This window comes from Prionailurus viverrinus, chromosome D2 (genome assembly GCF_022837055.1).
Source record: "Prionailurus viverrinus isolate Anna chromosome D2, UM_Priviv_1.0, whole genome shotgun sequence".
NCBI lineage: Eukaryota > Metazoa > Chordata > Mammalia > Carnivora > Felidae > Prionailurus > Prionailurus viverrinus.
The window spans coordinates 60835162-60859490 of NC_062571.1; the positions used below are offsets into that span (position 1 = coordinate 60835162).

Here is a 24329-nt window from a genome sequence, read left to right on the forward strand (position 1 = left end):
TGGCATAGTCTTCACGACATTAATATCCTGTCTCTTGTCTCCTCTAAGGAGATGGGAGAGAGATTCACATGGGGACCTCTCTGAGGTCAGGTGAGTTTCCAACACTTCCAGAACCTGTATCTCAATTTTCTGCCAAGGGTTGGCCATATTATGGGAAAGAGAGGTACTTTCTTTGGGACCTAAAAGACTACAGGTGCAGGGGTTAGGGTTGTGAGGTATGTGTGGAGTGGGAGGGACAAAAAGGCAGAGACAGCAGCCTGTGCATAGCCATTGTGTTTTATTGGATCTGGTATATTTTTTTATTTTACAAAATATACAGAGGAGCCAAAAATGCAAAGCAGTCAACAGTGTTCTGATGGGAAAGGGGCCCCCCTTAGGGCCCTAACCCTCAGATCCTGACTGACTGGGAGAGTGAGCTAAATGGAACGAGCAAGTATATTAAAGGGTGGCAGCATGGCAAGAGTGGTCCCTGCCTTCTAGGTGTGTTCAGGGGCATCTCTGGGTAGACTGAATAGAACAAGAGGACACCCTAAGTAGGAACTGAGGAGATTATGTGGGGGGTTAGAATAGAGCCTGGGTAGACCAAAGATTCTAGTGAATGCCCCCACACTGGTTTCAGATGTTATACATCCCTCCCTCCTTCCCCTTTCTTCTAAGGCATCCACTGACTCACTCCATGCCTCCAAGTCTAGAATAAATGGCAAATAAAAACTTAAGTGGCAGCCATCAGAGAGGGTAGGCTGAAACTTTGGCAGGTATCAGCTGGGACGTCTCCCACCCATATTCCCCTGCTGCTGCTACCACCCACACAAACAGGAAGGAAGGAAAGGAAGGAATTCCAGGGATGAGCCAGACATCAAGATCCTAAGCTCTCCTGGGATACTGAGGAGAGTATGGAAATTTCTGGGGCATTTCCTAGGAGACAGAGTCTTCTGGAGAGCCTAGAAACTCATGTTATGATAGCCTGGGGTGGCAGACCTATGGAGCTTAGACCTATAGTCTGGCATGCCTGAGGTGTTACAATCTCCAGGCCTTTCTGCACTCTATCCCAGCCACCTGTGACCTAAACACCCAGCTCAGGCCTAAGATTTCTGCCTTTACATTCTTGTCCCCCTCTACAAGGCTCTCAAAGGCCCTGGTCTAACAGGCTAGTCAGTGCCATTGACAGAGTAGCCTCTCTGAGAAGGAAATCTTAGAGGAAATGCATATGAGATCAGAGATAGGGGAAGCACCATAGCAGGAGACATTTTGTCTAGTGTTGTAGTTTCTAGAATAGGGACGGAAGGTGGAGAACCACTTATTTCCTATTAGCAGGGGCACCCTCAGCACTGAGTGTTAGGCAGGAAGGGGGTGGGAGCTATTGGGAGTTGGGAACACTCCACAGGTACACTCTGCCCACTCCCTGGCCCTTTAGCTCCAGCAGTCTGGACCACTGAATCCCCAGGCTCTTGGATTCCTACAGCCCCCAGGGCAGGGCTAGAATGAGGACAGACCTGGGAAGAGAAGGGTGAGTTCCACCTGGACTAGAGCTAGAGCATGGTCCCCCCAGGACAACTGACCCCCTCTCCTGGGGAGCTAGATGACATTGTCAAAGAGTTGCATGGACCTCATGATGTTCTCGTCCTGTAGCCATGATGTGAGAGAAGCAGATTGGAGAGAGAGAGAAATAAAAAGAGCTTATCAGAGACACAGAGAGGGACATTCATTCTGAAATGGGAACATTCAGAGACAGAGGCAGCAAGGAAGGAGACACCCAGAGAGACTTGTAGGGAGGGGCAGGCCTCCCTGAGTTGTGAAGGAATAGGACCCAGGAGTGTGGGCAAGTTAGGGAGATGATAATCTGCCCAAAGGAGCTTTCTCCTACATCACTGAATCGGACCCTGAGTCCAGACCAGGGAAGTATGGAGCGCAGGGACTTGTACCTTCTGGCAGGACTCAATGAATTCCTCAATGGTCACCACGCCATCCTTGTTCCTGTCCATCTTCTGCAAAAAGACAGTCAGAGAGAAGAGAAGGGATGACAGGAGAGAGGCAGGCAGAACTCAGGTAAGTTCTCTGCTGGGACCTTGCCTCCTTCCCTTGACTCCAGGACCCTCCAGCCTACCCAGTCCCAGGCACCTGGAAGAAGCTCTCCACATGCTCCCTTGGAGCCTCCTCTCGGAGCGCAGGATACGTATACTTGCCCATCATATCATAGATGGATTTCATGATATCAAGCATTTCCTGTTAGGCAAGAGAGAAAAGGATCCCTCCTCAGAGCCTCCAGCCTCCAAACCAGGAAGACTAGAGCCTAGGGCAGACCTCACCCCTTGCTGGTGATGCACGTGTGGTTCACATTTTCCTCCTAAGGGCTCTTTGAACCTCCCCTCACACATAGAAGCTCTCCAACTCTTCAGTCTCTCCACACCTCCTTGGTGATGCAGCCATCCTTGTTGAGGTCATACAGATTGAAGGCCCAGTTTAGCCTGTCATCTATGGTTCCCCGAAGAATCACCGACAAACCAGCCACGAAGTCCTGGGAAGGAGAGAGGAGGGAACTGGTTCTTCAGATACCCTTAACCCAATCCCCTCTCTGGGTTTGGCCTGTGGATCTTGGCCCTGATGCTCCAGGAAACAGGCCTCCCTGACCCACCTCCTCCAGCTCACCTCGAAACTGACAGAGCCATCATGGTTGGTGTCAAAGGCATTGAAGAGGAAAGTGGCATATGTGCTGGAGTCTGTAGGGTAAGCGTGGATAAGTTTGGCTTTCAGACAGGAGAGGACTTCCTACCCCACACCCCTCTTTATCATTTGGCATTCCCAGCCCCTCCAGAACCCTCTCCCCAACTCAGCCTAGAGATGGACAGCTGCTTCCTCTCAGGCCTTGTCCCCTCACCTCCTTGAGGAAAGAACTGAGAGTAAATCTGCTTGAAGTTCTCCTCGTTGACAATTCCACTGGGACATTCCTGGGGGGCGGAAGGGGGGTTAGAAACCAGACTGAGAGCAGAAACAAAACCCCCTTCCACTCACCACCACCTACTCTATGCCAGAGACTCCCAGAGAAGGAAAATCTTCCTGTCTCCAGGGAGCTCACCATGTAGTTCTCTTAAGGAAGGCAAGACTTCTCTTCAGTGCACAAGTTTAAAAAAACAGAACTAACCAGACGGCCAGTCTACAGGCTCCGCCTCGTCTCAAATCTGCTAGAGCTTCCTGCTACAAGTTTGGTCAGCGGGGACGAGGGGCCGCTCCGCCTCCCCTTCCTTCTCTTACCCCTATAAGCATCCAGGCCAATCCTTCAGGGAAGTTTCGGATAGGCCCCGCCCCCTTGCCCCACCCCTCGCCCTGTCTGGCCTGGCTCTGTACTCACATTCTTGAACCCCCGGTACAGGACCTGCAACTCCTTGCGTGTGAACTTGGTTTGCTCCTGCAGCTGCTCCAGACCCTCTGGCCGGTGACACACGGTGGACAATTCAAACTCATCCTCCACGCTGTCTGCGGGGGGGTGGGAGGGGACGAGGGGGGAGGGGACAGCCGCGCCTCAGGCCCAGCCTCCAGGACCCCGCTTCAAAACCATCCTCCCCATCTCCAACGCCAGAGACCAGCCTGCCAGTTCCCTTGGACCCCGGTCCGAGGACATCAAGGCAAGGAGAGAAGACGTTGGTCAGCTTCCAAGTCTATCAGTTGTCCGGGCCCATGGGCAGGCCTGGCCCCACAGCCAGGGGTCCGACTCATCGCTGCCCTGGGCCCTTGATCCCTGGTTGAAGGAGAAGGCCCCCCAGCCCCATCTTCGTCCCAGAAAGGGAGGAGTAGAAAAAAAAGGGTTCAAGAGGAAGCGTCTGAGGGTCCAGGCTCCGGACCTTCCCTAACCCACTCAGATCCATGGAGCCCCACACTTGCCCCGCCCAGATCCTTTCCTCCAGCCAAGCCCCACCTATCCCAGCCATGCTCCAGCCATGCCCCGCCCAGCCCCAGCCAAGCCCATCCAGACCACCCCTACCCTGCTCCCAGTAAACCTTAGCGAAGGCCACATCCCTGGCCCCATCTCAGTCCTGCCCCAGCTCCCAACATCCAGTCCCCAGGCAAGTGCCCCCACCCCACGCTCTCCAAGGCACCCGCCACCGCCCCCACCAGGACAGTAAGTCACCTGGGTCCAGCGGGCGGGGTCTGTGGGGGCGGAGGGAGGCTGGGACTGCTAATGCTGAAGGGAGCGAACTGTCACCGAGAAAGTGGAAGACCCGGCCAACTGCAGACACACACCTCGCCCCTCACACTCAACAGCAAATCTCACAGACCTGCGTGTTACAGTGCACACACCCCAGCCCCGTGCACAGTGGCACACACAACGAACAAGCACAAACACACACGAAACAGACCCTACACACATATGCTTGGGGGACTCACGCCTGTCCTTTTCCTGAAGCTAGCCCCATGTGGAATCAAACACAATGACACTCTCAAAATGTAACTACAAAGTGGGCCTCTGTGGCTTGCAAAATTCAGTATGATCCCTTGAGACGGGCAAGGCCCAACTGAGGAAACAGGCCTGGAGAGAAAGCGAGGCCACTCAACTGGGGACCAGGCTGGGACTAGAAAGCCCAAGTATCCTGGCACCTGGAGGAAGGCGGGCTCCATCCTCTGCGCCTGCATCCATCCAGTCAGGGCAAGGGAAACTTGCATCTCGAGGCCCAAAACATGCCCAGGGCAGGGTGGGCGGCCACAGCCGCAGATACTAACCTAGTTAAGCCACGACAGACCTCGCAGCAGTCTGGTTTCGCCCGGCCACATTGGCCATACCCACACAGTCTCAGGTCTCAGCCCTGCCACACTGGCCACGCCCAAACACCCGGGGCTCACTCGTTTTTGCTGACCAGTGTGGCCCACAGGCACTTGGGCCCCGCCCCCAAAACTGGCCACGCCCACACATTCCACAGGTTCCGGGTTCTATAGCTACACCCTCCTCACACTCGGGCCAACCAGCGCCCACCCCCACCCCCAAGCCACATTGGTCACGCCCACACACACACTCACACTAGCTGGCCCGAGCCGGTCACACAGGTCACACCCCAAGACAAACAACCCGCCCCCGGAAGCACAGGAGAGGCACTTGCTTTCACTGACTGAGGGCAGGGCTTGGGGCCCGCAGCAAGGCAGCAGCTTGAGGAACCGCTGCTTCAGCGCTTTTTTAGTGGGCCCTGGAGGGTGGCCTGGGAAGAGAGAAGACCCCAGGAAGGCACATTAACCCCCAATGTCCCTCCGATCCCCTCCCCACCATCACAAATCAACCTGACGGGAAGCCGGTGTTGGGAGAGGACCGGAGGAGGAGAATGGTGAGAGTAGCTGGGGCTGGGTTAGGGAAGCCCAGTGGGGTTCACAAGCATATAAAGTCCACTCAGACACCTTGCATAATGGGACACAGCCGGGGACCGTGAGGCCACCGAGGGGAGATGGCATTGGCCTTGGTGCCTGCTGACCCAGTGCCCTTGGCTCCAGTGCTATAGCTGGACGTCTGAGGGTGATGTCCAACCCAAGGACTGCCTAAGTAGGAACACCTGTCTCTGTCTCTCTCTCTCTCACACACAGTGACAAATGTGTATAGTGACACACAGAATGATAAATCACAGTGATGGAGGTCATACAGCGACAGCTTGATACCCAGGAACACACTCAAAACCAATGGCCTAATTTTTTAAAGTTTTATTTATTTAATCTCTATACCCAATATGGGGCTTGAATTCACAACCCTGAGATCAAGGGTCACACACTTTTTCAACTGAGCCAGCCAGGCACCCCCCACAATGGCCTAATTAAGCAGGCCCCAACACATGCACACACACACAGGTACACACACACACACACACACACACACACACACACACACACACTTTGACACAGTACTCCTTAATACAAACATATACAGATGTGGTCTAGGAAAAACATGACACACACATATGAAGACCCACATTGGCCATTTTCCATGCAGCATGAACAAACCATACAAGAATACATGGGACAGCATGACATGGTGTGTTAAGGACACTACAAACACTGTGCCACTATAACATAACACATATCAAGGTCACCAGGACATATAATCATATATTGTGATTTAGGTACCCATGGAACCCCAGATACCTAAGACTGCACCTCACCAATAGAACCCATGTTTGTTCTGCCTACCTTTCCTTCCTATAACCCCTCATTTCAGGGCACTTAGAATCTCCCTGTCAGGGGAACCGAGTTCCTCATCAGCTAACTCACCCACTCTAAAAGTGTGTCCCCTACCAGTCCTTTCGTATGGCTTGCTCTTTGAAGGTGACATGATAGCAAACTTTGAAGCAATAATAGACCTTCCAGATGAGCATTTTGGTGTAATGTGGGGCTATCCAGAGCCGATGACCACAGTTCCTCTCACTTCCCCTTATTTTTACAGCCCTGTCCTACAGTGCTAATTGCACCCTAGGGAGAGACTCCACGTTCTTGTGCCTGTTTCCTGGCTGCACCCACCTCCAGACTCCAGAGCCAGAGCTCACAGAGACCTAGCACACTGCTTGAAACTGGCCTCAGTCCATTCCTGGAGGGGCCCAATTTCCTTGGGTTGTAGGTTCCTAGGGCACCCGACATCCCACGCAGGCCCCGCCTCCCCTCAGGCAGGCTCCGCCCTTCAGGAAAAGGCTCTGCTCCCAGAGGGTAATTGAGGTCCATGCTTTCCCCTCCAATACGTCCTTTCTCCCCCTCCCCCTCAGAGCTATGGAGAGGTAGGAGGGAGATGGGAGGGAGAGGTAGGAGGGTGGGCCGAGTCGGGATCGATGGCGGCCTGGCCCCCCGCCCAGGGCTCCATTAGCCCGGACTTTGGTTTCCCGAAGCCGGATTGTGCCTGGGACCTCCGGTGGTGTAGTCGCAGCTGGACTGGGAAGGGCGGGGAGGGGGGGGGGGGGGGACAAGACACCACCCCCACCCCCGCCTCTCCCAACCTCCAGCTGTTCACACATCCACTTCCCTCCCTGGTCCTCCCAGGAATCATTCTCCTCTGCCTTCAGCCTACAGGACACCTGGGTTTCCTGGATGACCCTCTTCCCATCAAATAGTCTAAAGGGGATGGATGGCAAGTCAGAGCCAAACTGACTTCATCTTTTCAGGATTGGATGAGCCCCTGCTCCCCACTCCACTCCGATAAATGTAGCAAAGGATGGAGGGTGGGTTAGGGGTTTCCTGCTCTCACTGAACCCCTGAGTAGGCAATTCATTGGCCCTTCCACGTTCCCAGTTCTCTTCACATCTTTGCAGTTCTCCCTGGTGTCTACCCTATAGCCCTCCTATCATGGTTCTTGCCTACTTTCCTGTCCCTTGTGGAACTGGAGAACAGCCATGCTATAGAGCTGCACAGTTATTGGTGTGAAAAGGAGGGAGAGGCCAAACCTCTCTGGGGGAGGCAGAACCTGCTCTCCTCTCTACCTCCAATATCATTCTCCCCACTAGACTTTGGGGTGGGGTGGAGAATTCCCAATGCCTAGGCCTTGAAGATCCTGAGAGAAACTGGGAGTGGCAAGGGGGCTTGGGAAGCAAGGTCCCTGATCTGTTCCACCCCTCACCCTCCTGCCAGAGCTGATTATAAATGTCTCATTCCCAGTGTTCCCACTCCTACCCCTCCAGAACCCACCCCCATCCCAAGCGTTGACTATGGAGCTGGTATTTTCTCAGGGAACTCTGGGAACAGCCACACACACAATCCAGTACCCAAAGAGGCCCAACTGCACAACCAGCCCCCCTCAGGCAGTCATATCCACATCTCACAAAGCCACACACCGGTCCCTCTACACATTAAATCACATCCTTGTCACATGCAAAGGCTCATACAGTCACACACTTTATCCTTTTTCACATAGAGGAACACACAGTCACACCCCCTGTATCTCTCACACAGAGTCCACATACACCACACTCTGGAACCTACACCTGCAAGGATGGAGGTGTGGAGAGTCACACGCATCTTCAGGGCCATTGTGGGTCCCTGGCCCCAAAGGGATACCCCAGAAGTCTGATGTGACCTCAGGATCCCTCGAACCTCCTTCCTCTACTCTAGATAGCCCTGCCTGTCTCCAGACCTCTCCTCATGCTCCGAATGGATTCCCCTCATCTCCATACCTTAGTCCTCCCATGCTGTGCTCCTCTCACCTCCCCCCCCCCAAAACACCCTAGCCCCCGGCCCTCTCTCTTCACTTCCCTCAGACATCCAGCCCCCAGATCCCCTCCTCACCTCCCTCAGACACTCTTCCCCCCACCCACTCCTTGAATTTCCCTCTTTACCTCTCTCAGATGTCCTGTCCCCCAAGCACCCCTCCTCACTTCCCCTAGATGCCCTGTCCCATCACTAACATGCTCACCCGTGACCCCAGTCATAAAAATCAGAGTAAGCCCCTCCCCAGTGCCGCTCAGGCCAGCAGCCCAGACACGCCCAGACACCTGGGTTACCTTCCAAGGAGACAGGCTCGAAAAGGCCAAACTGCTCCAGGACCTTGACAAACAGAGCGAGGACCACGAGCACAGCAACCATCTCCAGCCCTTCCAGGTTCATGGTGGGCCTGGGGCATGGCCCCCACCAGCTGAGGGTCAGACACACTGGAAGCCCTCCTCACACGACCTCCCCCTCAGGCTCCCCGGGCCGGAGTAAGAGGACCGCCTGCAGCCTCCCTCCCCCTCCCCTCCCAGGATCTCCTCCCTCTCCCGCCCCCTCACCCCGCCTCTGCCCCGCAAGCCTCCCAGTCACAGCCTTTTCCTCTTCTCGGGGCCACTTCAGCCTACAGACCGGCATCTCCTCAGGAGCCTTTGGCGTGAAGGATATGGGACAAAACAGGCCAGGCCGTAAGAGGAAGGCAGCGACCTGCCTCTGTCCCTGAGGACAGCTTCCCCCAGACACCTTGTGGCTACTCTGTGCCAAAGGGAGGGGGTAGAGGGAGGAGCTGTGCTTAGGGAGAGGGCAGGGAAGGGCAGTGTGTGTGTGTGTGTGTGTGTGTGTGTGTGTGTGTGTGAGAGAGAGAGAGAGAGAGAGACTATGAGCTACACGTGTATAAGGAATAGATATATGAGTCAGAAATTATAAGTGTCTGGGCATTTTCTTGTGTGTATTCCCGTGTCTGACTATATAGAGAGTATGTGTTTCTCCTCTTATGTGTGTCTCTGTGTGTGGTTTGCACATGATTGCGTATGTGTCTATTAGGTGTGTGTCTTGTGTATGGGAGTAAGTGACCTGGGTGTCCATAGTATGTGTGTGTGAGTGCACTGGCGTATGTCTGAGTGTGTGGGGGGCATGAAGTGTAGGGGTTTCAGCAGGGCTGCGGGATAGAGGTCTGAAGACTGGTAGTATAGCTGTGTCCTATAATTAGGAGTATGGGTCTACGGTGATTGCATAATTGTATCTGCACGGAGCTGTATGAGAATATAAGCCGGGAGAAGGCAGTGACCTCCCCAGTCAGGAGGACACCACCAACATCGATCGCGGTTGTCATAGAGACAGTGAGGCGGGAAGCACTCTCTTTCCACAGCCCACGGACAGGGAAACTGAGGCCCAAGGGAGGGAGGATTAGGTCCAATAGCCGGGGCAGGAAAAAGGCTGCTTAGCCTTATCATGACCCTCTGGGGAGGGGACTTATTGTGGCTGCCTTTGGGATCCACAGATTCAAGTTCTTTGGAAGAGGAGAGACTGAGCTCCTCCCTTCCTCTCAGCCAGGATCTGCCAAAGCCTTGCCTGCTCCTGAACTGTTACTGGGCTGACGGAGAAGAATGATGGAGAGTAGGAGGGAAATCTGAATCCTCCAAGGGAGCCATCCACCCTCACCCCCTAGAGCATTCCTGGAGCCCCTCCCCCATCTGCCCAGCTCCTTCCCATTGCTGCTGTTGCTGCTGCTGCTGGCTGTGTGTCTGTGTGTGGGTGTGGGTGTGCACATGTGTAGGGGTGGGGAGAGGCCTGCAGAGCCAGTGAACCAGAAGACAACTACTGCCACAGCTGGCTGACATTGATTGAGCACTCACTGTGTGCTAGATAATATGCTATGTGCTTACAGACATGGTCACAGTTTTTAAGATTTTATTTTTTAAGTAGTATCTACACCCAACGTGGGGCTCGAACCTATAACCCAGAGATCAACAGTCACACGCTCCACTGACTGAGCGAGCCAGGTGACCCCAGACATGATCATATTTAATTTTCCCAGTAAACCTATGAAGGAAGTACCATTATCCCCACATTACAGGGAGTGAAACTAAGGCAAGAGGAGGTTAAGAAAATCACCAAGATCAGTAAGTGTCAGAGTGTTAATTTTAACCCAGTCTGACCCTGAGCCTGTGCTCTAAACCATTACACTACGCTGGCTCTTGTTAGACAGCTTGCCCACTCAGGAGGCCTCGTTTAGGGAGACTGACTCCAGAGGGAGCCCTCTCCTTTGTCCAGCTCTGGGATGAACGTGTCTCAGCCCAATAGAGGTGTAGGAGTCCCCCTGTCAGGCTGTCCCTGCCACTTCATTTGAGGATCACTGCTCTGCAGTTCCACATGGCCACCACTGGGGGTCAGGCATCCATCTTACTGGGTATCTAACCCTTCCCTAACCCTTACCCCACCCCACAACAACCTGGGAAGGTGTGGAAAGGATGGGAAGAAGGGTATGCCACTGGCAGGCTTGGTCCTCTGCTTGCCGCTCCACCCCCTCCTCCAGGAAGAAGTCAACTTGGGGACTGCTTTTGGTTTCTCATACCCTAGAAGTTACAGATAAACAGATGAAACCAGCAAATATCTCCCTATTACTGTCCAAATTCCACATCTGGCATTTAATTCCCTTTACCCTCATCAGCAGATACCCTTTCCAACCATTTTGGCCTCTTCACTGTCCCCCAAACACATCAAACTAGGTGTGAACGCCCTCCTTTCTGTTCTCCTTCTGTTCTACAGCTCTCATCTAACAGGACTTCCAGGCCTCAGCAGAATTTCTAGTGAACTCACTGTTGGGCCCTCAAAACTTAGCACCAAATTCTGTAATGTTATTAAATGGGAAAAGTAAAAGGAGACAGCATAGCATGGTATGTAATAGTGCGGGCCAGGGTGCCAGATTCCCTGGGTTCAAATCCCGGATTTGTCAGTTATAATTAACTGGGCAAGTTCTTAACCTCTATGTGCCTCTGTTTCCCACCTCATATGCTTGCTGGAAGGAGTAAATGAATTAATACATGGAAAGCTGTTAGAATAATTCCTGGCACAGAGTAACTGTGGAAGTGTTTTCTACCATTATTAACAACATGACATCTCCTGCACCCCTTACATTTCTACAGCTCTCAATTAACAAAGCATTTCCACAAACATTGTTATCTTGATGGCTTCTCATGACAACTCCATGAAGTAGGTGGAGTGAATAGTATTGTGCCCATTTCATTGATGAGGTAAAGGAGGCCCAAATAAAGGGATTTGAGAGAAAGGGATTTGCTCGAGGTCACCTAGCTAAGATGAGAGGTTGCATATTTGAACCCAGATCTTTCTGGATCAGTCCTGTTTCCTCAACTAGATTCCAAGCTCCTAAAGGGCAAAGAGTTTAAAAATTGGATTTATATAGGAGCGCTTGGGTGGCTCAGTTGGTTAAAATTGGACTTATATAAATTGAATGACAGGTTCTGATCTGGTGCTTGTGGAACAAAGGTGAACTAAACAGGGGCTTCTATTGGGTAGGGAGAGAAAGCCCACTAAGAGAACCTTAAGGCTTCTATTCATTCATAAAATATTTATGTGCTTACTATGTGGTAGGAACTGTTACAGGCAGGCCATGAAATGAGCTATAAAAGCTCATTTAGGAGCACCTGGGTGGCTCATTTGGTTAAGCATCCAACTCTTGGTTTTGGCTCAGGTCATGATATCACAGTTTTGTGAGTTCAAGCCCTGCATTGAGCTCTATGCTGACTGTGTGGAGCCCGCTTGGGATTCTCTCTCTCTCTCTCTCTCTCTCTCTCTCTCTGCCCCTCTCCCACTCATGCTGTCTCGTCTCTGTCTCAAAAATAAATTTTAAAATGCATTTCCCTAATGACAAAACAAACAAAAAGCTCATTTAACTGTAAAAGCTCTCTAACTGGAAGGCCAGGAAAAACTTGGAGAGGTTATTTTTTGAGCTGGTTCTTAAAAGATGGCAGGGCACCCAGGTGGCTTAGTTGGTTGAGTGTCCAACTTCGACTCAGGTCATGATCTCTCATGAGTTTGAGCCCCACATTGGGCTTGCTGCTGTCAGCATAGAGCCCACTTCAAATTCTCTGTCCCACCCCCGCCCGTCCCCTGCTTATGTTCTGTCTCAAAAAAAAAAAAAAAAAAAAAAAAAAAGATGGCGAAATGTCAACAGTCTACCCTAACAAAGGGGTCAACATTTAGTGAGCACATTTTGTGTCCTGGATACTTTACGTATATTGTCTCACTTAGGCCTCATAATAAAAATGAAAAATGAAAATATTACTCCTGTGTTTACAGCTGACATGGCCAGAGTGAGTAGCAGTATGCCCATTTTGCAGATGAAAGAATTGAGGCTCAGGGAAATAATTTTCCCGAGATAAAACAGATGGTGAAGGATGGATCAAGACTTGAACCAGGACCAATGATCTACCAGTCTGTCCTTCCAATGCGTGTGGGGATGCCAAGGAACCTTGGATGACTGTAGCTTAGTTAGTGCCGGGGGAACCATAAGTGATAAGACCAATGGTCAGATTCCATGGAGCCTTGAACACCAAGCCAAACTATCTGGAAGGAAAGAGGCAGCACAGCCACATCTCTGGCTCTCTGATGCTGATTCACAGATGGAGAGACTGACAACCTTGCACCCAATTGCCCTGTCTCTAGACCCTCCTCTTCTCTCTCTCATCCCCACCCTTAACCTTCAGAGACCTCGACCCAGCCTCACAGGGACTCAAGGTCCTAACAGGCCTCTGGTGGGAGGGTCTGTAAGAAGTGAAATAGTGAGTTGTTTTCTAGGCTCTCCCTTCTCCCCACTCAGCAACCTCTCAAGTCCCGGGGCCCTATGAGAGACTTGTCCAGATCTGTCCTCCCTAAGCATCTTGGTGTCACTTAGCTCTTCACTCAAGGGAGTGAAGTCTTAATGGAAGCACTTTAGGCAGAGTGAGAGCTCAAAGGTACACTATCTTAAAACATTAGGTAGGCCCTCCCTAAATCCCTCAAACCTCACTGAAGAGATACTCCTATCATTTAGTTGTCTGTCTCTCACCCTTGGAACCTGGAATAATACTGCTTTATGAGGGGATGCACCCTATGTAGCTGTCCCACTTTCATCTGTCCATGATCCCCCAGTGAAGACCCCAGCCAGTGAAGACCGCAGAGCTCTTCTCTCGGTCCCCCAGCCCCACTCCATCCCCAGCCCCGCCAGAAGACACAGCAGCCCCCAGTTGCATTAGGTGATTAATGACTTCCCTAGGCCTTGGGGCTATTTTGGGGCCTGGAAGTCATGCCTGCTATGATTGAGAGCTAGTCCTGCCGGGCTCCAGCCATCTGTCACTGGAGACAGGTCCAAGAAGGGGGCTTAAGGGACACAGGCTCCCCAAGAGACTTCCAAGCATGACTCTGGCTTAGCCCCATCTCCCTGCCTTCCTGGGAACACATGGCAAGGAGAGGCCAGCCTATACTCCAGGGGCTCAAGAGGATACCATGGAGAGAGCCAGAGAACTACAGATCCCAGAATGCCATGGGGCGAGGCTGTTTTGGTCTCTCCAGGCCAGGTAGTGAGGTGATGCGAGGTTCTGTGGGCCTTGCCCAGGCAGCCTTAAGGAAACTCAAGTGGAAGTGTGTGTAAATCTCAGCAGTGCCATGATATGATATTCACAATCCACATGACATAAATTCCACACATCCCACACCAAGGTACAAGCTTGTGAAGACTATACAACTAACTTAGTGTGACTCAGGAACCCCCTACCCAACTCTAAAGCGTAGAACCCCAGGCACATGCCATTTCAGTGTCATAGAATCCCAGTGATATGCAACCCCAAGCATGCACAGTTCCAGTAGTCACAACCCCAGTAATGTATAACCCGGTTCATACAAACTCCCAGGGATAGACAAAACGGTGACATACAGTCCTTATGCCACACAAGTCTATTCATCCCATCATTCATGAACTCACTAGCTGAGTTCATGTTGGTCCAGTCCCGCCTCGGCATTTTTTCCTTTTGGACGCTGACGCCAGTCATCTTAAGATCCCATTAAATTAAGCAATTCAATAAGCCCTTTCCCTGCTCCCCTGCAAGTTTCCTCCTTTTATCCCTTTACATCCACTTGCTTGAGGCCCCCTCCTCTGCCCTCAGTGAGAAGTCCTGCCTCATCCTCCACCATCGTGAAGGACCATGATGCCCCCTACCCTTTCCTCTTTGAAGACCCCTATCTTCCACCTTCTCTGTAGGAGACTCTATTCCTAGCTCTACTTTGTCAGGGATCTTGCCCTTTAAACGCTTTCCATTGAGGGATCCAGCTCCCTCCATCTCTGTGAAAGGCCCTTCCCTTCCCCACCTCTGTAAGGCTCTTATCCCACTTCACTCACTTTTTTTGAAGGGTCCAGGCCCTTCCTCCCTTCCTCATACCTGGCGACAGCGACCCAGTCACTAGCTGGTAGAGGGATCGTGCTGCTTGCCCCAATGGGCTCCGGCACCTGCGGGGGCATCGGTTCATGGTTCGGCTGAGAGTGCACTGGCCAAGCTCCTCCCCCAAGGCCCGGGGCAGTCAGGTCTCCGCCTCCACCCGAGTGGGCCCTGCGTGGGCGGCGCGGGAGGGCCGGACCCGCAGGACCAGAACCAGAATCTCGGACAACGGAGTCTTCTTCTGCTTCCTGTTTCCTCCGGGCCGCAGGGGGGGAACTTCCCCTATGCCCACCATCTGAAGCTCCCGTCCTCAAAGTTTCTACACTGGGCGGGGCGGGGCGGGGGTGGGGGTGGGGGTTGGAATGGGAGGAGTCCTCACAGACATCACCGGGAATGTTTTCTGATATTCTGGTGGGGAGGGGAGGCACCCACAGGTTTTGAAAAAGGAGATGGGGAAGGGGATAATGAACCTGATACTTTACTGCCCCTCGTCAGCCCTTTCTTCTCTGCCGGTAGCAACCTCCTCCTACCAATTTGGCACTGAGAAGCAAGTTGGGGGGGGGGGGGGGAAGTAAGAGGACATAGTTGTCATGGCAACTTCCCACACTTCCATACTTCCTGGACCAATGGGAGAGAGAGCTGGAGGAAGGAGGAGGAACTGGACCGCGTATTGGGATGGCAAAGAAGAGGCGGTTCCGAATCCCTTTCTCTCATAACTTTCTGTTTTGTGTCCCTTTGTCTTGCTCCAGTGGGTTCCCAGATTCTACCATCATATGTTGGTTGCCAGCCAAATGCATGAAGGAGAAGCTCCCCTCCCCTCAGTCTCAGCCCTGACCCTTTCCAGGACTCATCTCCATCGGGTTGTAACCAAAATAAACCCTTCCAGGACCCACTGACGCCTTCAAACCACCGGGACAGCCTACAGAAGAGACTTAGTTCCACTCCTCCGACTGGGATCCTGTTTTTTTGGCTGAAAATTCTACATTTATGAGACAAAAGTCACGTTCGAACTCCGTGCAAATTTTGCCACTAGATTTGGCAGCGACATCCCCTTTCGGAATCAACTACGCAAGCATGGCTGCTCTAAGACCACACGAGGGCGCCCTAGACTTGGGAAAGATATTTTATGGCCAGAGGGACCCGAGTTCAGGCCTTGGCCAGATTCCAGCTGTCTCCTCACTGTCCCCAGTCCTTTCTTTGCCTCCGGCTTGGACAGGACTGCCACGGATTGCTGCCTTTTCGCACCACGCTGCACTTCCAAACAGACCTGCCAGGCTTGGAAGACCACAGGGGGTAGATCTGGGTCGGCTTGGGGCTCAAATTCTCCCCACCCCCAAAAATCTCCCCCAGCTTTTGAGTCCGGGGGAGTGGGGAAGAAAAGTGATCGGGGGTACACAGGATGCCCTGAGGTATGACTTAAAGACTCCTTCTCTGTCAGCCTGATGGACAAGAAAGATAGGAGCCAGACTACCCCCATGTCCATCCCAGGAATCCCGACTGCACAGGGAAGGAACTTTGGGCACAAGGGTGGCCCCATGGTACCTCCGCCCCGACCGCTCTTCAGCACCGCGGACAACGACTCCCCTTTTGGCTTCCCCTCACGCGTTTCAGAGCGTCCCAGCCTCTTGTCTCTTGCTGTAAGACAAGCCCTCCTCTGAAAGGGGATCTCCTTGTAGTGCTATTTCTATTTTCCAAGTCCTGTGTGGAGCTCTCTAGATCGAGGTTGCTGCTGCTGAAGAACACCATTCTTGAAGCTTGTCAACATTTGACCTATTTTTCCTCGGGAGGTAGGCAGGCAGGAAGTAGTATTCTCCATTTTAGAGATGAGAAAACTAAGACCCAGAGACCAAAAGTAATAGAAAGCCCATTCCTGCACCTTCCAATACAAGTGCTTCCCCACCTTCACTCAATCTCTGATTTAAATAGCCAAGTGGGGAGGGGATGATTCCACTAAAAGAGAGAATCAATTAAAGCAGAAGCAAACACTGACTACTGTGATGCTAATGAGTGCCCTGGGGCCTTACTACTAGCAAGGATCCTGAGTTGGTGAGAACACAGTTCAAAGCAGAGCTGGACCTTTGGATTCCATCCCAGGCTGAGCCACATCTAGGGCACACCTGGAGCCTACTTGAGAGGAAGGGCCCTCCCTTCTAGGAGTCTCAGCATGGGAACTAGGATTTCTCCAGGGTCAATGAGTAGGGGAGACACTTTCTCAAGGCATTAGATCCTAGTTCTCTTTCCCACCCCCAAGTGTTAACCTCACTCCCCTCTGGACAGACAAGGATCATGGGCTCCTTCCACCTCCCCAGCTTGTTTCTGACAAGGAGACAGTCTCCCTCCTCCCTTTCACTGTTGGAGTTCCTGGGCAGGCTGCACAATGAGACAGAAAACACACACACACATGGAAATGTACACAAGGTGACACAGGCCCCCACACAAACACGTGGGTCTGCCTACCAAACCCAGGAATATGTGCGGGCACAGATGTACTCCCCACTGTGGGAGAGAGAGCATGCCTGGGCAGCAAAGTGGTTTGGGAGGCTACACGGCACCTTCCAGGTCAAGAGCTTCTAACTCTGGGTCTGGAGTGGAAGCAAGAGGGGGTGTTTTCCTTCAAGACTGGGTGAAGTTCTGGGAGGGTTGTTGAAGGTTTAAGGAGCTTCAGTTGAAAGAATGATCTGAGTACTTTTGCAGGGGGCAGGGCAGTGACCAAACCCTAACCAAAGCCCCCCCTCAAGGGCCAGGTGCTGTTCCTGGGAGCCAGGCTGGGCAGCTGGACACTGAAGTCTCTCCTTGGGTCCACCTGGTCAGTTTGTGAAAAAATTGGGGGGAAAGTGGTGGGCAGTAAAGGCCTCCTTCTGCACCGGGAACCCAGAGAGGCAGCAAGGGTAAGACACATCATAGACACTCGCAGATATTGCCACATGAAAGTACACAATCAGCATGAAAGGCCAAATATAATGTGCATAGTCTCACAATCACAAAGCACAATACAATCTACTTTAACAAATGCTTGCCCCAGGAGGTTCAGAGTCATAAGTCTTACAAAGAGACATACACCATGAAGTGAAGTCCTGACCATTCTGATAGTCACACAGAATCGCACACTCCAAGCACAGAATTGCACATAAAACAGAGGCACATGGTCAAAACAACTTCATTTATACAGGGTCCTAACACAACGTCACTCAAACATCTGATAAGATCATACAATCGCACAGCCAACAAAATCACACTCACCCTGTCACCAAGCCTAGGGCACATGGCAACCAGCTGAAGGAGACCGTGCGTGCAGGCACACACATATACACACACAGACACACACAAAGAATGACAGGCGCTCACGCACGTAACACCTCCCACTCCAGACACTCTCCTAGCTTTGTGTCACACACGCCCACACCTGCTGCTTCTCCCCACCTGCCCGCTAGTCCCCCCCCCCCCAACGCCCAGGGGACCCAAGGCTTTGAACCCCCAGTGTCCTGCTGCCCAGAACAGCCTGGAGGGTGCCTGGGAATGGGGCAGAGTGTGAGCAAGGGCCTGGCCAGGGTCAGATAGGGTCTGGGGTTGGAATCTACCCTCCCTCCTGCAACCCCTGAGTCCCTGACTCACCTGTGAGCTGGTCATAGGATCCGTCCAGGTCTCGGGAATCGGACAAACTCTCCTTGCGGCCCTGGCCCCGCATGGCCCCCGGCGCCCCCGTCCCGTCCCGCTTGGGCCGTGGGAGGGGGCGCCGGGTAGCCAAGATAGGGTGCTCACACGGCGCCCCCTGGCGGCGTTGCACGCTGCCTGGGCTGGGGCTGAGTCTGGAATGGGCTGGGGTCCCGCCTGGGGTCCTGGGGCAGGAGCGGGAGGCTTGGGCAGTAGGTGAGCGCAGAGCCGGAGGCAGAGCCGAGCTAAGCACAGAGCTGGAGCCAAGCCGCCTCTCTCCTCCCGCCCCCTCCCCGCGGCTGTCACCGCCGCCTCCCCCCTTTGGCGCTGCCGGGATTGGCTCCCCCTACCCCCGCCCCCTCCTCTTAGCAGCTTGGGGGAGGATCCCGGTGAAAGGGTGAGCTGGGAAGGGCGGGGAGGGAGACTGGTTCTCCAGCAACATTACCCCCTAAACCTGGAGCTGTGGGTCCTGATGGTGGAAGATGGAGCAGGGCCCGAAAGGCCCCGCTGTGAGGAAACCCCTGCTCCAACCTTCAGGCACTCTTTCCCCCACCATCAGTACGGGCCAGGGGAAGTCTGTAAGTGCCCCGTCTGGGTCAGTCTCCACGTCAGCCCCTATTTTTTATGTTCTCCTCCCATGTATGGGTCTCTGTGGACCCCTGCCAGTGCCCGCTTTGCTCGGAGGGGGTTAGGGACGAAAAGCAAAGGTCAACCCAGCCTCTATCAGGTTCATCTCAGGTTAAAGGTTTCACATAAAGACCCCAACCCTCACCCACTGCAGAACCCTGTCTCTGGGCCCCATTCACTGTGAGGGTGCCTTCTTCTGGGATCTAATGACCCCCATTGGCCCACTGGAAAGAACAGGAAAACAGGCCGGTTTTTCAAGACTTTTCTGGTTCTTTTGTTCCTCCCCCCCCTTTCAACTTTGCTGCCCTTCTCTTGTCACCTGCCCTGTCCTGGATTCCTTCTGTTTTCCAGATCTGAAGAGTGACTGAAGGGTGTGGGGACCCAGGTGAGGATACAGCGTGGGTAAGAAATGCCTTTGTTATTAGGCTTCCTTCCCTTAGAAGGATAAGCTCCTTTTCTGAAGCCGGGGGCCATCACAGAGCTGGGCTGCCTCCAGCTTCCAGGAACTGAGTGACGAAGCCTATTTGACCTTTTCCAGGCTTGTTACTGGACTCCTAGCCCAAGAGCCCCCAACCCACCAAAAGGAAGAAGGGACAGTGTCTAGTGGGTCTGGGTCGTGTGGTGGCAGTGTCCCGTGTATCCTCCTCTCTGCCCAATGGCTCCTCTGGAGGGATGACCTACTACTGAGACTGAAAGCTTCAGCTAAAGTGACCCCAGCACGTTTAATGTCTTCAATCGGATTTAATTTCCAAGCACTTGATTCAATTAACTCAGCAGGAATTGTGGTGGAGTTCAGGCGTGAGAGGGGGATAAGCAGCTAAAAGAAGGATGGTCTTTGGGAGCAATGCCCTGCTTCTAGCTCTCTCCTGCTCCGGAGGGTCCTCCGGAGGACACAGCATAGCTGCTGGGGCATGGACAGACATGGGCAGCTCCTTTTGTGGTTGAATTCTAGGAGATGATGGGATTCCCATTTGGAGTTCTTAGAACAGGTATATGTAAATGGGCCAAGAGATGGGCTTCTACAATGGAAGGCAAGGAGTCCTTCACTACTGCTTCATGCCCTTGTTCATTTCATAGGCAAGGAATCCATAAGCAATGAACGCAAGGGAGGCTACACCTGTCTGAACCTAAGTGGCTTCTACTAGAGCCAGGAAACTTAGGAGGAGAGTGAGGATAGGTAAGGGTCCCCTAGCCAAATGGGAGCAGCACCTGGGAGATCACCTTAACCCCGTCTTTGGGAAATGAGTTCTGAGTTAACAGAGATGAAGAAAAACAAACAAAAGACACTAAAAAGACTCCCATACAAATCAATTTTTAATAACTCCAACTCGCTACCAGCTTCCAGCTCCAGCTCCTCTGGGGTTTATCACTGTGGAGAACACTAAATGCCCCAGGCTGAGCTACCCATCTAGTGATCAGATGACCCAGCCCCTGATCTCTTAGGAATCTGCATCTATACATGGCAGCATGCTGGTGGATCCTCTGGAACTAGTGCACATCTGCTCAATGTTGGAGCCAGAACTCTGTGCCCAGGGAAGGCAAGTATCCTAAAGAGATTTGAAGCTAAGTGGAATAGCAGCCAGGGAGGTCCCAGACCTGCTCTCACTGCTGGTTTCATGCCCTTACTCCCAGAGTCTTCTTATGGTGCTTGTGTCCTGCCAGCCTGAGAGCTTTAGAAAGTGCTTTAGAAGGTGGGAGTGGGGGCGGGGGGGGAATCTCAGACCAGCAGCTACTTTGAAGGCAGCTGTAGGGTAGGGAAAGCCTACAGAAGTTCCATGGAGTCTGTCCAGAGGAGGAACCATGGGCCAACTTCCCAAAGGCCAGGAGACTGGCCTGTGGCTCCGCCCAGAATAGATAGAATGGCCTCTCCATGATGCACACCTGGCCCCTTTCAGATGGAGGGCACCCTGCCCCCCAGCAAGTTCTCTCCCTTCCAGGCACCAGACCACAGCAGGAACAGATTCCTCCCTAGAGGAAATTCTTAGGCAGGCTGGATATAAACAACAGCCGGGTGAGGGGGTGGAACACGTGGAGGGGAGCTCAGCAGAGGCAGGAGAGGCTCCCAGAGGAGAAGGTGACTGGGGAGGTGGGGAGGCTGCTGGAAAGGGAACCAGCAAAGTAGGCACCTGAGGGCTCCAGAAAACCTGTCAATGTTTATTTCACACACACACCCTAAAGACAGTTTAAACCAGATTGAAAATTAAAAGCTCAGGTTGTGACCCTATAGTGCTGAGGAGTCAACGGGTTGGAAGGCAGGGGAAAGCTAACAGGCACTCTTGGTGCCAAGAATCAAATCCAGAAAGTGGTGGCTGGACAGCAGGGCATTGGGCAGATTCTAATCTCCAGTCTCCCAGATGGAGAAGGTAGAAAAAGGTCCTCAATTCCCACCCTACCTTGAGCTGAGCTAAGGGTCCTCACGACTGGACAGTGCACCATCAGGGGCAGGGGACACAGATTTCAAGCTCAGCTCAGTTCCAGGGCCAAAGAAAGCAGAACTGGCTCCATCTACATCTGAGAGTTAGTCTGTTTTCAGAAGCCTCGGACAGCCACTGATCCTCAGGATGCTGGCCTCACCCTAAGACTTGCCCCAACAACCCCTGAAAATCAGTCAGCAGCCACAACTTGTAATCTCAATTGAAAATGTGAGGGAGTGTCCAGGGAGCCCATGCTGGAAGTCCCCACATTCTTGAAGGCTTCTCCCTGTGCCCCCCCAATCCCTCCCCAAATAAGATTCGATTATCCCTGGTTTGCCCCTCCTGGCCCCTGCTGTCCAAGCTCCACTGAAGCGTGGCCTTCACCGAGAGAACTCGGTATCTGTGTAATTCTCCAACCTAGGGGACGGCCCCTCTCCCCTCAGTCCCCCTCCAGCCCGGGAGCCTCATGGGTAAGGGCAGTCAGCAGCTGCTCAGATTCGTGTGGCCTCAGGAGATAGTGGAGAACTCCTTGAGCAGGACTTCCTGGCTGAGTGTGTGGAAGGCCAGATTTCTCCTGACGTTGGTGCTAATGGATCGAACCTGGGAAAGGGTGGGGGAAGGTAAGAGGGCACAGGCAGAGAGAAAACAAGGAGAGAGTTGGTTACAAACAACAGAGGGCAGTGCCTGAGGGACAAGGCCGAGATGCAATGCTAGAAGTTTCTCTCTTAGGAAATGAACCCTTAACAGCTATCATCCCTGCAGGCAAGTGAGCAAATAGTTCAGTGATAAGCTGATAAGTGGAAGAAAAGCAGGGCTGAGAGGCAGATGTGAGAAAAGTACACGTGGGCACCTGAAGAGGCAGAAGTAAGCACAGACAGGGAAGGAGGGTGAGGGCAGGCCTTTGTCCTTGCCTCAGCCATGCAGTGGGAGACTGGTCTGGTCAGTGGTCTGATAGAGGAGGAGAAAATGAAGCCAGGGAATGCATTTCTGATCTCCTCACTCTCTCTCTGTATTTATCTACTTTCCTGGGTTGGAAAGAACACCTGGAGACACAGCCCCTGTCTGGCACAGAGGGCAGGAGTACGATCCAGAGGCCAACGAAGAGGAGCAGATCATACAGCTTGCGAGTCCCAGGCTTGGAAGCAGGACCCAGGTTTCTCAACTCTGAGTCCAGAACTCTTTCCATACCACAGAGAAGCCCCCTGCTTTAAAGGGAAGTCTGGGGCATATCCCTGTTGTGTCCCCACTACTCCCTTCATGCTTTCTCCCAATAGATGGAGAGCCTTGCAGGAAGTGTTGCCTCTGCCAGTGGGGGAAAGGACTGTGGAGAAGGGGTCAAAGGGCCAAACTCTCTACTCTGACTGGGTTCTGGGAGGAATCCAGCACACTCTGGAAGGAGTGCTGTTCATGGGCAACAGAAGTGAATGTTGTTTAAGAGACAAAGTGGGAGAAGGAGGAGAAAAAGCATGTGTATCTATCCTGGGCCCCAAAGACCACGGAGCTTTCCTTCAATTTCTGCTTAGCTATGGGAAACATAATGAAGTCATCAGGCAGGAGGCAGAGGCAAGGGCAGCACGGCAAACAGCGGGCGGCTCAAGCTCATTACCTCCAAGCCCAACCAGACCCTCTTTGCTCCCTGGTGCTAGAGGTAGAGATATAAGGAGAACTGAGTCAGGTAGAGGCTAGTACCAAGAGAGCTCCCCTAACTCCTCCACAATCTTTTCCTCTCCAATTACTTACTCTCTTTGTGAAGTCTGGGCCCCCAGTAATCCCCCCACAACAACTTAAAGACTTGCCATAAATATACTTGACCCCATAAACATACTCGACTCTGCTATCTCTTTATATCAATTGTTTCCCTGCTCCCAACTCACTCACTTCCAGAGCAGATCTCCCTCACCCTGGGGAAGTCCAAAATCTCAGGAATCTCATGTCAGGGTCAGAGCAGGGCTGTGTTCAGCATAAGACAGATAATCTACAACCCAGCACCTTCATCATAAACTTGGCATAGGGAAGTAAAAGCTGGGCTGAGGTGAGTTCTGTCCCAGCAGTGGGAGGGCTGAGGCTATGGGAAGGAAGTATGGTCTGGTCTCAACTCGCAGCCATGACATTCGTGTACACCCAGGCTGGAGGGGCGGGGGGGGGGGGGGGGGGCTTCGCTCTTCCTGAGAGCAGCTCTAAGCACAGGGCAGCAGACAGACTATCAACGGGGAGAGCCCAGTTCCGTGGCAGGGCTGACTGGGAGACTAGTAGGAGGCAGAGCAAATGCTCACTGACTCCAGGTGGCCAGGGGTAGGGGCTGCAGGAGGCTGAGTGATGGGAAAGGGGGGCGTGGGGTGAGGAGTGAAGACTGGAGAACTAGATCGGGAGGGCACTCAGACCAGAAGCCAGTTAGGAATTTAGGAAGAAGTGATTGCATAAGGAGGAGAAGAATCAATGACTCTCATTAGCTGCTGGAAGACAGGATACGGGGTAATGAGCCAGAGCTGCCACACACGTCAAACCCCAGGCCCAGCTGGAGCTGTGCAAGGGCCGTCTCCATGGCTGCAGAAGAGAGATGGGCAATGCTGCCTCAGGCTTCTCACACTTCCCCGCCTGGCACCAGTACCCTGGGGAATATCTTCTCTCACTGCCTGGTCCTGGGCTGCTTCAGGAGACAATTCGCACACCCAATCCCAGCAGACTCCTCAAGTCTTATTTCATCAGCCTTTGGCAAACTGTGGTTGTTTCCTTAGATGCCCACCTGCACAGTACAACGCACCGGCTGGGAAAGGGCCCTCAGGAGACACAGGCAGAGGTGGAGGCGGGGCAGACTCACCAGCTCCTTGAAGAAGGCAGCTTCCTTGTGCTGCTCCGAATAGCGCTCATACTGGTCCAGGCCATCCTGCAGCTTCAGTGTGAGCGTGTCATAGTTGGCTCGTACTACCTCCAGCACCTGCAGGAGGTCAAAGGCCAGGCAGGGCTTAGGCCATTCAAACCCTAGGTCACTTGGTCCCCAGGCCCCTCTTGCTGCCCTGCTGGGTTGGATTCAAGCTGGGGCGACACCTCCAAGAGACCA

General features: G+C 53.0%; 2 protein-coding genes across 5 annotated transcripts in view; both read right to left on the bottom strand.

The window, feature by feature from the left end:
- Positions 1-260: 260 nt before the first annotated feature.
- On the bottom strand, positions 261-18264 carry KCNIP2 (potassium voltage-gated channel interacting protein 2). 2 transcript variants are annotated; one of them, XM_047826326.1, is made up of 9 exons: positions 18192-18264; positions 5088-5183; positions 4124-4222; positions 3347-3471; positions 2876-2945; positions 2647-2717; positions 2408-2515; positions 2119-2223; positions 261-1985 (listed from the first exon to the last, which is right to left on the bottom strand). In XM_047826326.1, the coding sequence occupies exons 1-9, from the start codon at positions 18262-18264 to the stop codon at positions 1866-1868; spliced, it is 867 nt and encodes a 288-aa protein (XP_047682282.1). In that variant the 3' UTR covers positions 261-1865. The 2 variants fall into 2 exon arrangements, with proteins under 2 accessions (XP_047682282.1, XP_047682281.1); XM_047826325.1 differs by lacking the exons at positions 4124-4222; positions 5088-5183; positions 18192-18264 and adding an exon at positions 14583-14720.
- Positions 18265-20153: 1889 nt separating this feature from the next.
- Positions 20154-24329, bottom strand: part of ARMH3 (armadillo like helical domain containing 3) — a 176520-nt gene continuing 172344 nt past the window's right edge. For all 3 annotated transcript variants that reach the window (XM_047825888.1, XM_047825890.1, XM_047825889.1), the window contains exons 25-26: positions 24090-24206; positions 20154-21871 (exon numbers count right to left, since the gene is read on the bottom strand). In XM_047825888.1, the coding sequence (XP_047681844.1) occupies positions 21779-21871; positions 24090-24206 (210 nt within the window). In that variant the 3' untranslated portion in view covers positions 20154-21778. The remainder of the gene's footprint in view (positions 21872-24089; positions 24207-24329) is intronic.